The sequence below is a fragment of the Callospermophilus lateralis genome, unplaced genomic scaffold (genome assembly GCF_048772815.1).
Source record: "Callospermophilus lateralis isolate mCalLat2 unplaced genomic scaffold, mCalLat2.hap1 Scaffold_130, whole genome shotgun sequence".
Lineage (NCBI taxonomy): Eukaryota > Metazoa > Chordata > Mammalia > Rodentia > Sciuridae > Callospermophilus > Callospermophilus lateralis.
Genome location: NW_027512473.1, coordinates 3,082,657 through 3,100,368, shown reverse-complemented (window position 1 = coordinate 3,100,368; position 17,712 = coordinate 3,082,657). Strand labels below are relative to the sequence as shown.

Genomic DNA, 17,712 nt, shown 5'->3' with positions numbered 1-17,712 from the left:
CCTCTCAGAAATAAAGATGCCTATGCAGAAGCCTTGACTTTGTACTAACTTCTAGGGTGATTCTCGATAACTGCACAACAACATCTGTAAAGTGGGGAAATGATAATACTGAGATAAATAAAAATCCCACTTGAGTTGGTACTTTAAAATCCTTAGCACAGTTTCTCACAGAGTACATATCTGATTTACAAAGTGTTAGCTATTAAGAGTTATTGCAGGTAGTCTTATTACACAAGTGCCAGCCAGCCATTATTTATTTATGAATGGACCAGATCATGAGGGAGACATTAGGAAATGATCTATAAGCTGATCTATAAGGAAGATGTGGTCATCATTCATATTAGTGTTTTTAGTGATTATTAGAAAAAAGTCAAAATAAAATGTTTGAAGACTGTAACATATGCTAAGAATGATCCAGTAAAAGACTGATAAAGAAAATGAGAAAGTCTTCTTTGGGTAGGGGGTCAGATAAAGTCCCCATGGATGCATATTTGAAGTAAAATTCTTAAAGAGAAATCAATCATGGCAAGTGAAGGTGGTGGTGGGAATTTCCGGCAGTTGGAACAACATGTGCAAAGTTACAAGTTAAAAAATTCTAGGCACATTGGAGGAAAGGTCAGATATGGATGAGTGGAGTATGTGGATGAAGGAGAGAGAACTGCCAAATGGTATTTAGAAAATGGTAGCTGATGGCCATGCTAAGGAGTGTGGATAGTATTCTGTTTTCAATATTAAATGGATTAAGGGTGTCAAGCAGTGATGAGAAATTATATTTTTATAATTTTGAAAGACCACCTTTTCTTCACTATAGGGTAAAGTGTCTAAACTATTTTGATTATCCAGTAATTGATGATTGGGGAGTCTAAGTTTTCATTTTTTCATTAAAACTAAATATATCACCAAGTTGTATTCTTTTCTTCCTGCAAATAAATAGGTCAACTTGTGGTGCTTTGGAGATAACTACTGGCGAAATATGATGGTGCAGAGCAATTGTGAAGTTGGGCAGGCAGTAAAGGGGTTGTTGGTCTAGCTAGTCTGGATGTGAAATGGTGAAAATCTAGACAAAGCAATGGTAGACTTTTCATATGCATAATGTGGAGACTTGTGGGAATTATCAGTGTATGAACTCTACTGGCCTTTTATATCAACTATTTTCCTAATAAATGATCCATTCTGATTGCATTATACTGATAAACCCTATTTTGTAGGTTGTGGGATTAAAAACACATTGAAATAGACTTTTCACCCGTAATAGTTTAGGATATTACTGGCACATGTCCTTTCTACTTATTAATACAAGTCAAAGGGGAAAAAATGACACACAAGCACCCACAATATTTCTTGAAGCCAATTTTATCTATATTTTTGTAACTTTTTTTCTCAGATAATTAAAATCAGACATTAAAAATGTCTACAAAGTCCCAGCAAATGGACTGTAAATTCTTTGAATTACAGAACTTATTCTAATAGCCGTATTTGGAAAGATGATAGTTCTATGCTCTGGGAAGGAAAAATCCACCCCACTTGTACCAATTTTTTTCAGAAGAATTTTTGTTTTAATACTTAAAATAATACAGACTTTGGTATGGGAAGAGAAAACTAAGGCCAGAAAATATGAATCCACTTATTTATTCTTTTCCATTTTTTTGCTTTTTCCAGTCCTGAATTTGGATGGGAATTTATTGGGTTCTGATTCTTTAATCTGCTTTTCCTTTCTTGGAGGGATTCCCACACACTTATCCAGACTAGAAAGGAAGGTACCGGGGCATAGAAAGAAGACATTAAGCAAATGATCCTGTAAAGCTCTGAAAACTTTCTTGAGGGGAGGAAAATGAGCACCCTGGGTTTTGACAAAGAGCACTTGCAATTTGGAGAGGAAAAAGGTCTTCTGGCCCTGTTCTCCTCTAGCTCGAGGAGAACATTCTGCCAAACAATGTTTCTGGAGGATCCATACTTGTGCAGTGAAAGGTGTTTTGGGAAGAATAGCCCATGGAGGTCCTTTAATGACAAAAGAATATTCTTCTGTCCTGCTCTGTACTCTAACATAATGGCAAAGAAGATTTCCTCTCTGTATTTGCACTTTCCTTGCATTGATCATAAGAACAGTGACTTAAATAATCTTTTAAAATCACCTCTCTGGATTAGCTTGATATCTTAGAAGTTTCCCATGGGCAGCATTAGAAAGGGTTTAATGAATCCAAGAGTCGGTACCACTCTGCATTACTTCCAAGTTGGTCTCACTGCAAATCCTGAACTCAAATCTTCAGTGAGTTTACCATCTAAACTTTAAACAGTAGCAGGGGAGCTGAGTTGGGTTGATATTATAATAATACAATTGCAGAATTTTAGGAGTGGAAGGGATTTTAAAGGTCATCTAATGCAACCAGTTTATTTTAAAGGGGGCAAACTCAGAGATTGTGACTTCTCTGAGATCTCAACAGCAACCTACTAATAGTGTCCAGAATAGACTTGCTAATGGAGATCTCAAGTCTTGTGTTGGTGACACTGAGCTAGGCACCAAAGGACAGAGGGAAATATAGCACCATGCCCCCCTTTCCTATATTTATTTCATATGCAAATACATTATAGACTCACAATGCATATTTATTGAATTGATGGTTTCCTATCATGTAGGGCACTGTGCCAAGCATTGAGGATAAAATGTCAAACAAACTGAACAGGTCTTTTTGTCCGAGTTGTTCACAATTGGTATTCCTGTCTTTAGTGAGTTTGCAGTCCCTTAGTAAAGCCAAAATGTTATTATGCCTACAAAACTTCAAGTGGAACCTTGGTTTAAGAAAGTGTTCTCAAATATGTTTGCAGGCAGAAAGACTGGGTTCAAATACAGTGAGTGATTTAGGAGATCAGGAAAGGAATCTTAAGTGTAATAATCGATGGAAAATCCCCTAAACACACACACACACACACACACACACACACACTGTACACACACACACAGACACACACAAAACAACGTATGTCCCCGAGATCATTTAATTACATCACTCTCTGCTGCTGCCTTTCCGGGATCTCCCCCAGGCTGCTGGGACCCAGGCTCTGCTCAGAGTAAGGTTGAGATGCCAACCCTCCGAGAACAAGAAAAGCAAAGAGGAAGAGCCCACCCATCTACCTCCTAAACTGGAGAACACCAGAAAAAGAGGAAAAGGGAAACAGCAGCAGAGACTGATAGAAACGGTAAACCAGGAAAAATAAATAAATAAATAAACCCTCCACACAGCAACAGCCTGGGAGCCTTGGGCTGGCCGCCCCCACGGGAAGGGTGCGCAAGCTCTTCACAGGGAACCCGAGACCGCAGACCGCGGGGGCGCAAAGGCGGAGGCGGCGGCGCCTGTGAGGCCGCAGGGAGGGTCGCGGCGGTGCATCTAGTGCCCGCAGCCCGGGTGCTCAGCGCAGCTAGGCGGCGGGACGCGGAGCCCAGAGCCCTGGCAGCGCCAGCCCTTCCTCCCGCGTTGCCCGCCAGCGCGCCAGCGCCCGCTCCGCCTGTGACTTCAGTGCGCTCAGCACAAGCCCAGCCCCGGCGAGCGGCCGCCACCTGCCCGGCGCCTCCTCCACCCGCCCCACAGCGGCCCAACTTGGATGGAGTTGGGGTCTTGAGCACCTGCCCCCACCGCCGCCAGCGGAGAGCCCCACGCCCTTTGGTCCGGGACCCCTTCTCCGCTCCTCTTGGCTCCCGCGATGGGAAAAGTTGGCGCCCGTGGCAGCTCCGCGCGCTTCTCACCACAGTGGGGCTTTTAGTCCTCTGCACCCCGGAGGCCTGCAGCAGCGGTTCTTGCTGCCCCTCACCGCACCCCAACTCAGCCGGACGCTGGACCACGAACCCAGGGGACTTTTTCCACCAAGGACCGTCAGGCAGGGCTCCTGTCACGCCCCTGCCGCTTCTTGTGCGCCCACTGTTTGCAGTGGCCCCCGGGGACCAGGCGCTATCCCTGGAGCGGGCCGGGGCACCGGGGCGTCGGTGTCGGTTGCCGCATGCTCCAGCCGAAGGAGACGAAGTGGAGCAGTTCAGGAGAAGGCAGAAAGGGTAGAGGGCTCCAGTAGGAGCCCCAGGGGAGTACTGAGGGATGGAGGACAGGCAGAGCTTGGGACTCAGGAGCGGGACCTGGACAAAGCCACCCGCTTCCGAATGGAGGAGCTGAAACTGACCAGCACCACGTTTGCGCTGACAGGAGACTCTGCACACAACCAAGCCATGTTCCATTGGTTCGGCCACAACAGCAGCGTGAGTAGATGGGGATTGGGGGCAAAGGAGTGAAAGATGGAAAGGGTTAAAGTCCACTATTTGATCTGATGGAGAATTGGGGGAGATGGGGCTTCGGGTCTTGTGCGATCCTGCAAACTGAAGTCTTCTCTGCCCTCCTCCCTCAGGAGTTAATATAACCTACTATGAGGCTAACCTCCACCTCCCTCTCCTACCCAAATCATCAGAGCCCTCTCCACATCCCAAAGGAAGATTCCAACTGAGCAGCAAATCCCTATTTACTAGTGTTTTCTTTTTCTTTTTTTCCTCTCTTTTTGGTGGTATAGGTGTGTAGAATGAAGATCAGGCCGACAAGGGGGTTAAAGTACTCAGTGTAGGCATGAAAGGGTTAAATTTCCAGACAAATGGACAGTGCATCAAGTGACTGTGTCTTTCCTTTTACTTGCTAGACTTATGGACTGGCTCAAGTCTGATCAAGGAGACTTATATAAGGGGGCTTTTATTTTATTTTTATGTGGCACTCCTAACCCCTTCTTCACAGGATGGGGGGAACTGCTAGGGAATATAAGGTGCCCTTTATTGGATTCTCTGTTTGGGGGACCGAGTGGATGCAAGTTTCAGGGCAGGAACTCTCCAGCATCTTCTAACAGCACTAGCACTTGTGTTTTGAGAGCTGGGGCTTTCCAGCTCATGAAAGAGTGGTTGTTCTCTGGCATGATCAGTCTCAGGAAGATCAGATATATGCCAGTGACAACAGCTCCCTGTTCTCCCCCAGTGTCTGACCTCCTCTAGTGAGGAGCACAAATAAAGACTTGCCATTTCTGTTATGAAGGCAGGAAAACGATTGCTGGATTCCAGGAGGGGATTCCAGAGGACTCCGGGGTACAATGGCATGGTCATGTCAGGGAAGGTTCTAGATTTTTTGAAACCCTGTGTGTTTGCATTCTGAGGGGGCTATTACAGTTTCAACTGAACCCAGAAACTTCATTGAGCTGAAATACCAAAGAACTAGCTTTGACCAAAACAATTTAAAAGTATGGAAATTTTTTTGAGCTGCTACGAATAGACAAGAAGAATCTAAAAATCAAAGACTTATAAAATGAAAAAAAAAATCCAAGTTTCAGCTTCAGTCAGGTCATTGAGGTTGTAGAGGTTGTAAGGTGCATAGTCTATGCAAACTACAACCTTTGGAAATGTTTTCTGTGGGCGTATAAAAGCCAGAAATTTCCCCTGTCGACTGCCACTTTTGTCTATTGTGCTCATTGTCCGGTTTTTAATTAGAGTTGTGAGCATTTTAAAATATGATCCATCATCACAGATTCCTTGTACTAAGGCAAATCAGGATACATAGTAATTTGAAATGATGTATCTGTCCTGAGAGGACCAGTAGAGTTTTCCCTACAATGCAGCCTTGGTGACAGAGGCTATCGTTTTCATATGGTTCTTAGGAGTGGTTTAATCAAATAATTGAAGATGAAATTCTTTCCATTCAAACCTGAACACCCTTGCCCTCATCCTGTACCTTAACTATCATGTCTTTCATATCATGGCCCAAAAAAATTAATTCTGCAATTTGAACTTGAATTTTCTTAGACTGATGGAATAACTTTCACCCTCTTTAAGTGATGAATGTACAGCTCTCGCATTAGGGGAAGATTTTAAATACATCAGACATGTTAGATCATGTTGTATTAAGAAGTAAAAAAAAACAACTTTGGACTCAAGATATTTCTGGCTTTTAATGTAATTCGAGCTGTAAAAAGTCAATTACCCACTAGACCTCTACTTTAGTTTCTGTCTTGAAAGATCTTGGAAAGAGTAAGAAAAGGAGAATATATCTTTGGCAAATTTTAACCTCCACTTAAGAAATGGCAGAAAGCACTGCCAGCCCTTAATATTTTTTTTTAATAAATGGTGCTTATAAGTCCAGTATGGCTTATTAGGGTCAAGGCTTAAAATATGCAGGCAAGTCTGAGGTAATGTGGAAAACAATCAGGTGGTGAGTGTTTAAGGTTTGAACAGTCCAATCCTGTTAACTAATGAGATGAGATTTCTACCCTCTGAAGTCTTTTATTCTGGATGATATCACCCCTCTCCTCTCCTGTCTCTTCCCTGCTCATGGCACACAATTGTTATTTTTTATATTTAATGTATGCATGCAGATATTGGAGAAGAGAAACAGTTTTTATCCAGGATCTCCAAAATAAAGCTAGGACCAAACTCATAGGAGACACAAAGATTAAAATGCTTTTAAAGGGAAAGACGGCAGAAAGAAACTTTTCTGGCAACTTTTTGAAAAAAAAAAGAGCAGAGTCTATAGAGTTCTAGTGCTATGTATTTGTGGCTTGACCATTACAAGTCTGTTTTGCTCTGCACATGAAACACCACCTCTTTAAAGTGGGGGCAGTGGCTATCAAATTAATTACCAAGAATACCCCTTACACTTATTTGGAATTCTCTCACATCCCCCCAGAATGAAAGTCCAATAACTTAAACCCAAGGGCAAAATTGGGGGCTCCCATCTTTTTATAAATCCATTCAGGGACACAGGAAATCGATCCTCTAACACTGTCTCACCTTTAACTTAAAAAAAAAAAAAACAATGCTAAGAAGAGCCTCTGATTACAATAACACCTGTGTTCAAGGTACAAATGTATGGTAATTATAGGCTGCCTGTCAAACTGGTGAGGGATTCTGGATTGTTCACTCACCTACTTCCCTCTCTCTTCTGCCCCCTCAGCCATTGGACTTGTGCGGTGTGTAAAAACATGACTGTTTTGCCTCATCCGTGGGTGGGATGTGATTCCTCTATACTGCAGTCTTCTTGCTTGATGGAAACCATTGCTAGAGTTGGTGGAACACCTCGGGGGATCTTCTGGCATGAAAGGTGCTGGGTATGAATCATTGTCATGAGCTTGGTGCATAAGAAAGAACATATTGTTCCTACCCTACTCATCCCAGGCATGCTGTGCCCTGATCTAAATTTATATAATAATCCTAAGAGTGTTAAAAAATATATTTGTCTATATGTGTGTGCATGATGGTGTATATGTTTATTCCTTATTTCCCTGGGATTTTAAAGTGCTGCACCTAGGAATTTTTTAAAAATCCTTGGTAGGTAGTAAGTAGGTAATGAGCATTAATAACTCTTCTTCATATTTTTATGCTGGAGTTAATTTGAATATTTCAATTCACCACTCCCCCTCTTTCTCACTGGCAATAGAATTAAAAGATTTGTTAGCAGAAGCTTTTACTTGACTTAGGTGTTGGCATTATGATATCTTTAATGCTGCATTTATCAAAGGACATGATCATCTGGCTGGTTTTCATGGATCTCTTTGCCTTTAGTTGCCCCGGCACTTGACATTTAGCATCCAACTTTAGTAAACAGAGTGCCAAGGAGGGGCCAGGTCGATGCCTGGCATTTATCATCTCACTTAATTTTCATGAAAACGTCATGAGTAGGTATTGTTGTTCCCATTACATGGAGGAGGAAGCTGAGGCTCTGGAAGGCTACATGAGTTGCTAAGAGGAATCAGCGGTTCAGGGGAAGATCGGGACTGGCACTCAGGTTTATTCAACTCTAAAACCCTATAGGATGACTTGTCCTGTAGACTTTAAGGCAGGACAGAAAAACTCAGACCTTTCAGAAAAGTCATCCTCTTTTGACTTGATTTCTGATGGTGGGGAGGATGTGCTCTTGGCTGGAAGCTTTGTCTCCTTGTAGAAAAGCAAGGATTTCAATATGTGCGTGCCGCGTGGTGCTCTTTACCTCAGGTAGTGATCTGGTTTTCTCTGTTCTGCCCACCTCTTCATCTTTCTAAGACATGCAGTCTGCCTCTGGTGATTTGATGAGGTAACCTGGGATCACTCAGCTTTCAGATGTTTTTCTGCAGGAATAAATAATGACAAATCTGATCTTATAGATGAGTTTGGAATCACATGCTTGATTTAACTATGTATTTTGGTAGGCTGTTTGTTTGGACCCAACTTTTTGTTTTTTAAGCAAAATGATAAAAAGATTTTAGCTTTCTTTAGCAAACCCACACAATTCCTTCTCTGATTGATATTTTATGCTTTTAATGAAATCTAATGTGAGGTTACACTGGAGGTAGTAGTATGGGAAACAAACAGACTTGGGTTCAAACCTTAACTCTCCTTGCCATTATCAAGACACTTGAATTCTTTGAGCCTCAGTTTCTTCACCTGCAATGAAGTTCGTCTTCAGTAGGCTTTTCCTGAAGCTTTGACGTCAGATAGGGTAAGGGAAATGCCTTGTATATAGTAAGTGCTCAATAAATGGTACTATTTTTAGGTGAACAAAGTGTTCTTCACTGGAAATTACAAACCTTGGGTTATATTTCTGACTGTATACAAAAATTGTGTATATAGTTAAAGCATGTTAAAATTTTGTGTCAACATTTTTATCCTCTGTGAAATGACATTAAGAGACTAGAACACCACTAAATTCCCTTACATGTTAAAATTAATTTAATACTTTGTTCAACCTGTTAGGTATTGGGTACCTGTGACATTTAAGTGATTGTACTGGGAGTGTTGAGGATGGAGAAATTATAAAATGACCTACATTTTCACCTGTGAGTGAGCAAACCTTTCATTTCACATGATTTTCCTGCTCTCACAGTTCATGTACATATCTGTTTATGGAAAATTGAGATCTTTTGGATCTAAGAAGGTATACATGTAGATCTGGGCACACAGATTTTCAGCACAACACAGTTTATAGGTTTTTTGCATGACCTCTTCATGTTGAGGAACATGTTATCTCTGAATCAAAGGGGAGAAAAAGACTCAAGTGAATTGAACAGTAAGCATCTCTTAGATATTCAGTGGGGTTTTCTAGAGTAAATTGACATGAATATCAAATCAGGGAACTCTCCACATCCTTTAAAAGAGGAGCCTTAAGAACTCTTTTGTAAGTGAGGCTACACAAACTGGTCGAATAATACAATTTACTAATGAGAATAATAATTGCACACATGTCAGGAGTGCCTTCTGTGTGCTGGCATTATGCTGAGAGCCTTACACGAATTTTATTTACTTTTAATTCCATAAATACTTACTGAATTCCTTATATCCATCAGTCACTAGCATGGGGTAATTTGGGAGTTGAGCACCACAATGAAATCATCCTGCCCTCAAAAGGCTTTTGGTCCTGAACCCAAAGGCTCCTACTAAGAGACAGTGAGGGAATATGTGTTCTCTGAGGAGTTCCGATGATGAATGCCAGGAGAATCTCCTGGCAGGGGTGGTCTTCAAGCTTTATTGCAGAGAGGGAACTTTGATGGAACCTTGAAATACAGAGAAAATTTTAAGAAATGGTTGGAGATTAGGAAAAAGAATTTTGAGCTGAATAGATGACATGAATAAAGTTCAAGAGAAGAGACCTACATTACTATCTATATCCAGGAGAGAACTACTTTAATTAAAAATTATGTTATTTCAAAACTCTGCTTAATGTTTTTATTTTTAGAAATAGTTTTAAAATTAGTATTATTGAGCAAAAAATATGCACACCAATTTTGTAATAAGCTTGGATATATTCCAAGGCCAATCAGAAAATAAAAACCTGTGAGCCCACTGAAAGACGTGACTGCCCTTATTAGCACATTTAGTCTCAGCTGGGTTCATGATTGTTTCATTTTTACTTTGATATTTTCCACTTGCAGTTTTTACAAAAGAGTTTTTTTTTTTGTTTAATTTTTGATCAGAAACATCGTAGGCCAGGTTACCTGGGGAATAAATTAATTTGGCTCACAGCCAGCTTATGTGAAGTCACTAAATGTATGTAAAATATTTGTCCAGTCTTTTTGTATATCTCAATTTCTGTTCTGGAACTGGCTGGAGAGGATGGAGAATGCACCCTGTGGAAGGGAAATTGGCCACAGGGTGTCTCTACAGGGCCAAAGGGGATGGCTGAGAAGGGCTGTGGTCAGGACCAGGTGTGGATGGGTTCCATGAAAGTATAAGGTTACTCTTGGGGAGCTCCAACTCTGCTCAGATGAGATTGATGGACGCGCCAAACAGCTGACAAGACACAAAGGTGGAATCTTACAGTGCATGTTTATAATGAAAGAATAGAGTGCATTCTAAACTGTAGGTAGGGGAAGGAAGGAGAGGACAGGAATGCTTTGCAGCAAATTCTATGTGAGGTTTTACATGTGTATAAAAGATATTGTGTCTGTTTCTATGGCACTCTTGAATATTGTTATGCCACTTTAGATCAGATATAGCCCTTTTTCCTCTTTGCAAAATGCTTTCATTTTCAAAGATTGGAACATTACTTCCATTACTTCAAATTTTATTCTCACTACAATTCTATAAGATAGGCGAGTCAAATACTGTCCACATGTCCAAAACCAAGCTCTTCCTATTAAGCAGTTGAGTTAGCAGAAGGTCAGAACCATTTGGTTTGGTCCACCCCAGGCAGGTATAAGAACAACTGTATCCTGGCCTCGCAGTTGGGCAAAGCGTGTGCACCTTCGTCTATAGTTTTGTCATTGTGTGAAGAAGTGTGGATTAGTTGCAAAGCATATTCTACGCTTTACGTAGGGGAAGGAGAGGACATGAATGCTAGTTCCAGGCCCAAGCTGTTCAGGATATTTGTACTAGGCTGCAAAGCAAGTGACCTCACCAAAAGTCACGCTCTTTATTGTTTAAGCCTTTGAAAAATGATCTTAAAAGACACAGTGGGACTTTCTGAAGTGAAGTTTCTGGCAGTCTCACTACCATATACATTCTATTGCTAATAGATTTCAGAGATGAGATTACTTATGGCTGGGTTTATTGCAATAGGGGATTGGGAGATAAAAGGAATATGGCCACCTCTTCCAGTCTTTAATTGTCTTAGCAGGTAAAATCTTGTTAAAAATAGGATGAAACATGGCCTCAATCTGGGAACCTAGAGTGTTGCATTCTGGAGCAGCATTAGTCAAACTGGAGGAGTACCAGCTGACACTAATGGATTTTACTTGCTCAAAAATACACTGAATCACCAGCTATTGCTTTTTTTCACTTTTATCTTTTGGGGTGAAGGAAGCAAAGGAGAATTTGCTGAATTCTAGGGACAGCTCCCTGTATCTAGTTAAGACACATTGATGCTCACAGAAGCCTGTCTTAATAGTAACGTCAATAACCAGAATTTAGTGAACCGGTTTCCTTGGAGTATGTTCTGGGACACCAAATTATTTCACTCAGTCCTCACAATGCCTTTACAAACTAGGTACCGTTATCCTCAGTCTGCAGCCATGCAAGTCCAGACTTAAAGAACATGCTCCAGGTTGCCTGGTGAAGAAGTGGCTGAGTTGGGATTTGATTTTGTCCCTTTCTGGCTCCAAAACTCTTTCTACCAGATCATCCTTCTTCTTTGTATGGGTTCATTTTTTTACTATCTTAGTCATAAGTCCGCAAGTGAGTGCAGAGGGGTGGTAAGGAAAGTTTTGGAGTGAGTGACACAATGTGGGCCTCTCTCTGTCACATCACCCCATTCTCAGGGTCGCAGAACAATGACATTTTACTTGGAAATTAGCTTCTCCATGATAAAGCCAGATCAAAGCCCTAACCTCTGCCCATCCCTATGAGTGACTCGCCTGGGCTTAGTTACATGTTTCATCTTGTTATCTCTGGAGGATGTGTGGGATGTGCTATTCGGTTTCTCCCTGCTGGCTAATGATCCTAGAGTGACAGTGTGGACAAGTTGTATGCTTTTTAAAGAAAGTGCTAATAAGAATCATGTTATCAGACAACCAGCTAATCATGTTATGCCCTGGAGCCAATGGATTGATGCCTCTAGTCATCTTCCCCTAATCAGAGTGCAGGGGCGATTGATTGTGGACAAACTACCCTTCTGCTCCAGGGCCTCTGCAGGGGGGCTGTAGATTGGCATTAAGAGTAAAAGGTTTTCCCCTCATCGCAGAAATTCCCACTATGCAATCTTGATCAACATCATAAAAGGGAAAAAGGCTAATTTAGACACATTCAACCACATAATTTAAAAAACTCATATATAGCCCCACTTATCCTGACTTTTATTTTAATGAAAAGATACAGAGATTTTAACTGAACAGCCATGGGCTCTCTCATAAGTAACGGTAGGCATTTCCCAGGGGACTGTCTTGATGAGACTTGCTTTTGAATCCCCTGGTGGGAAACAGGGCCCCAAGTATATTTATATGTTTTGCCAACTTCCTAGGAAATTCTTCAGGATCACTCAAATGTAAGAATCATTTCGTTAAGATTTGCACATGAGTTCAAGAGTATATGAACCTCTACCATTATCTGTACAATTTCAATTTGTGTTGGTATGCTTTATTTTCTCCCATGTAAAGCTGAAGTCTGGAGCTTCTATCAGCTCTTTAGTGGAAACTCTGACTCCCAGTGGTGAAGATCTGGTGCAGCTTTCTTTCAATCACATGGGCTCCAGGCAATATTTCTGTCATTCAGTGTATCCTAAGAAATTGTCTTTCCTTGGTGTCCCACAACCAGGGTGCACAGAGAGTACCCAATTTGGTGGCAAGAAGTGCTTCATTTAAAATATACCATAATACTGAGTGACTTGTGTAAAATCCTGGGTCTCTTCCAATGAGATAGTGAATTTGGGCAACTAACTCTATTTATATGACCCTATTAAATGACGAAACAATGGCTTTTCATCATCAGAAGACTGATTCCATAAAAATGGGGAGAGTGTGGCAGCATTCAGTAGAATCCTAAGGTATCAGTTATCCTCAATGCCGGGGCTCCTAAGCAGATGGTGAGAATAGTGGGATTTACCAGGGAAGGCTTATTTTTCCTTACTTTTCCCTCCAGAAACTGCATGGAGAATAGTGTTATTTTCCATGTGATCATTCTCTTCTAGGACACTCTGCTTTCATTTTACTCACTGTGTGTGTGTGTGTATGTGTGTGTGTGTGTGTGTGTGTGTGTCTGCATGCTTGGAAATAGATTTCTGGCCATAGAGCTTTGGTCTTGTCAATCATGGATCCAGCCTGTCTCCTGACATATCTCTCTCCTTTCACTTCAGCTGTGAAACCTGGGTGTCGTGAGGCAGAGGAGGGCAGGAGAGGGCAGTGTGAACAGCCTGGCTTATGTGTCTGACTTGTGTGCTGAATCCAGCCCAGTGTCTTCTGGCTAACCTTTCTGGAACCCATTCACTGAAAAAAAATGGCTTTGGTCCAAATTAGAAGTGCAGTGAATGAGGCTATTATTGGTTATCATTTTACCATCGCTCCTGTGCTTGGAGTCTCTAACCCCAGCTAAGGATTCAGGCTCAATGTTGGAAAGTTCTACACAGTCAGAAAATAATAACCAACCTCTACCCACAGCTTTACATTTGATAAAATAATTACTCACTCTCATTTAGCGTCTCTGAAAGTATTGGAAGATAGAAATGGTTATTATTGTTTTCAGTCATCATTATCATCATTAGTAGGACCATTATTTCACGCATGAGGAAGGGGAGGTCAGCAAATCAGTGATCCAGCCCAAATTACAAATCCAAGCCACTCTGTGCTCACTTCCTATGGGGACAATAGTAAAAAGATTTGTCTCACCAGGGAAATATTCATTTTCTCTCCAACTTAATGTGGTGACTTGAAGCTGATACCTCCCACTCTGTTTTCTTTTCTCCTCTCCTTCCTTCCTTACTGGGGCTTTAGGCCCAGGCTGCTGCAGGGATTCCTCTAGGGAGGGACAGTTGGGACAGGCCACTCTTGCTCCAGCTTTTCTTACAAGGACTCGAAAGGGCATCAAGGGGCCTTTTTTATCAGAGTGGAGCCACCTAGGTTGTCCACTTCTTTTTACTCTATAATGCCTCTGCGTCATCCTCGGCTGAGTTATGAAGTGAAATAAATACAGACTTAAGGGATTTGGTGGGTCTATGGATAATTCTTTTTTCCTAGTTTTCTTTTCAGGATTTCAAGTCTGAAAAGAGCTTCAAGAATCTTAAAGCCCTTTTAAAAACTGTAAAGATAGATGAAATAAGTATTGCTGGACTTTGTTGGGTTTATTTTAAGACCATAATAACTTATAGTAACTCAAATATAGTTTTGTGCCATTTTTTTTTTGAGTTCAGTACTTTAGGTGGATAGAGATGGGGTTTGGGATGATAGGTTTCAAAAATCATGCTAACAGTTTTATATTTGGGAGGCTGGTTTTTCTTCTCCCCATAGCTTCAGACTTTCATTTGAATTTCTGTTTTGATTATTTCATCTCTCTGTTTCACTCATTTATTCTTTCATTTTTTTATTGTATATGACACTTAAACCTAAAGCAGGGCCTCAAGTTATCTCTCTAAGTGATGGGACACAATAGTGACAGGGATGCTCATTTTATGACTCCTCTGACATAGGTGGGTGACATGTGTTAGATGATTTTAAATAACATGAAAGATGTTTTGTTTTTTGAAAAATTCTGAAGACAAGAGATTTTCATATGTCTGGGATAAATTAGTCTATCCTAGAAGACAAATAGATTGTGTGCATTACTAATGTGACTTTGGTGGAAATCACATAAAACCCAGGATATCTAGGCTGCTTTTTGTTTACACCAATAGACTTTTTGATTATGTCAAGTAAAGTCAGCTATACTATTTTTTAAAATAGTGTGAAACATTGGCTTTAATAATTTTGCTTTAGTAAAGTTGCCAACAAGACAAAATCAGTAAAATCCTTTTTTTAAAAAAATGACAAAGTGTATCATATACTTAAATGAAGAATACAGAAATTTGATCATAGTGTTCTAGAATTTATGCATTGATTGGTCCAGCCTATTTTCCAAGGTGACTTTTGCAGGTAACAAGGTTTTAAGTCGAATTGTAATTGCAATTTGAAGAATACTAATGTAACTATTAATATTAGAATAATAAACAGTGGTAGCAAATAATAGTAATAAATAATAGTCATTTGCTCGTATTAGCTTCCTAAAGGGAATACTATCAGAAAGAACACACATTCCTAAAATCTTAGGAAAAGCTGACCAGGAAGATTTCAGGAAAAGAGGAACATGGCAACTCCAGGGTCTGCAGTGAAAGTTGTTCATGAAATTTTCTTCTAAGATTCTACCACTGAAGTAACTCAAATTCTGCATCCAAATAATAGATGAGTAGGAGAAATGAGTTCTCTCAGTTTGGTGCAAATGTCTATGATCTGTACCCAGAAGATGAGAGGCAAAACCTGCTGATTAGCTGATCACCCAGCTGTGGCTCTGATAGCTGACCTTCTGAGACAAGGTGGTTCTGGCAAGTGACAATACATCTACTGCATTACACCTTTGGGCTTCTCATGTCCACATATATTATTTCTCTTGTGCATGAAAGATGCTCTTCTAGAGTACAAGTCAGACAGCATGCAGACAACCAGGATGCTTGTCATCCCCTTGTGAAAAAGAGAAAACCCACACCACCCACTCAGAGGCTGCATCCAGATGCAGTGGAAAGAGTGGCGGCTGCTTGCCAGGCACAGAGCTTCCTAGGTGATGTGCTTGCCTCTCTCATATTTATCTTAATTGTGCCTCACAGTTCTGATAAAATGGTGAACTTAACTACCACCAGTGCAGTAACCTGTAAAAAGTATTTTGGAGAAAGGATGTAGAACAGCAACAACAAAAATCAAAGCATTTTAAAGATAAGAAATTCAATAAGGCAATTACCCAACCCATAGCAACTGAGAAACTCTATCAACCAAAGGGATAGCAGAAGCTATTGGAGGTTTCTGTAGATAGTTAGAGGGCCTTAGCTATTATTTTTCCCTCCTCTACACTTCATACCAGTTTGCTACATCTTTGCCATAAATGATATCTTTATTTCTGAAATAGTGGAGTCCTTGATGAAAAGGTTCTAGCAATCTTCCAGTTAACCATTGATAACTTATCATCTTTAAGTATCTTCTAGATATTGGGAATGTGGTAACAGTATTTTCTTATTCAGCCTTTACAACAACTCAAGCAGTTAGTATTAAGTGACCATTGGGGAAAGTTAACACTTTGCCTAATATCACAGCCAGGAAGTAATAGAACCAATCTGCATAGATCCTTCAGGATCTTTCCATTATACTACATTGTCCTTTATTAATGAGATGAAAGCATCTTTCTCCAGGAAAATTGCACATAAATATAAAGCTATCCAGTAAGATCAGACTGGTTCATGCCCCTATGGGATGCCATGTTTTCCTGGAAAATGATGGACTATTCTAAACCCATGCTAAGCCCTCATGTCCAAATCTATGCTAAGCTTCCCGTATGGTTGAAGGTTAAATGTAATGGTTGTCTCTATTGATTGGAGACAGTTATTTGTCTCTCTCAAGGACAAGATAAAGACTGACTTATGGTAAAATAGAGGAAGCCACTGAGAATAAAAGTAAAATCTAAATTTTGCAACCCTCCATCTAATACTCTTTCTATATCTGGTAATATTTTATTGCTGAATTTTAAACAGTGTGACAGTCCGGTCCTTCTCAAACCATGTTGATAGGTCATTTCTTCTACTAAGGTGACTATGATGGTTGTGTTTTTCCAATCATGTTTTAAAAATGAGAAGCAAAGAACCTAAGAGATGGATTAGGCCTTCCCAAAGTCAGTTATCTGTGGCCAAGTCCAAATGTTGAAAAGATTGATTCAAGGCCTATCTGAATTATAATTAATTATCTTTTCACTTTGTTATAATAAGTTTTTTATTTGAAGAATTAAAAAAAACTAGGATAAAAATTACAGAATATCCTTACATTTCAAGCTGCTCTGTAGTAAACTTCTCTGTTATTAAAAAGTGATCTCTTAATGAGTTTAGATATCTCCATACAACCCCACAAAATAATCCATCTGTAGCAATGAGTGCATCGTCTGCTCACACTGGAGGTTTGAGAAGTGGATTAATATTGCATCTGTATATTCGCATCTTGGACTTTTTCTGTGGACTTGGCTGGGCTTTTTTGCAGTAGGCAGTGGATTAGGACTTCTGTGTGAATTGTGAAACTATTAAATGACTGTGTCTTTGGCAAGCGATGAGCCCTCCAGGTATTGTGCTTAGATGAGATTATGCAGATGCTTCTCCCATGCCTGAATTCTCTTCCCTGCAAAAAAAAAAAAAAAACATGCTTTGAAAAATCCTTATTTTGACAGCATCTGTGGAAGTGCTTTAAACCCTGAGTCACTTCCAGGCTTTGGACTTCTTTATTCAGCCACATTCTTCTTTTGTACAATACAGCTTAGAAATTTGTTTGGTAATAGGGAAAAGGCTCTGGTTTGTTTTATTGTCAAATTCCAATTGCTTTGTGAGTGATTGTAAAATGTAGAGCCAGTGTCTGTAATGCAGTTGCCTAAGCATAATACAAAATTCTCATTGTCGGCTCCTCTTGAGAAAAACATTGTATAGCTGTTAAAAAGGATTGTGCTTATACTTCGACACTGTTCAGCCAAGTAGGATGTTTAAAAATCCATCTTAATTGTGTGACATACTCTTGGGTGTCACCAAACTTCCATAT

At 40.4% G+C, this 17,712-nt stretch overlaps 1 protein-coding gene across 1 annotated transcript in view; it reads left to right on the top strand.

Moving 5' to 3' along the window:
- The first annotated feature begins 522 nt into the window (after positions 1-522).
- The window catches only part of LOC143640177 (VPS10 domain-containing receptor SorCS1-like), a 130,726-nt gene continuing 113,536 nt past the window's right edge, over positions 523-17,712 (top strand). The window contains 6 exon segments of the mRNA XM_077108075.1: positions 523-615; positions 3,040-3,195; positions 3,300-3,538; positions 3,639-3,724; positions 3,727-3,954; positions 3,957-4,240. Coding sequence (XP_076964190.1) covers positions 523-615; positions 3,040-3,195; positions 3,300-3,538; positions 3,639-3,724; positions 3,727-3,954; positions 3,957-4,240 — 1,086 coding nt within the window.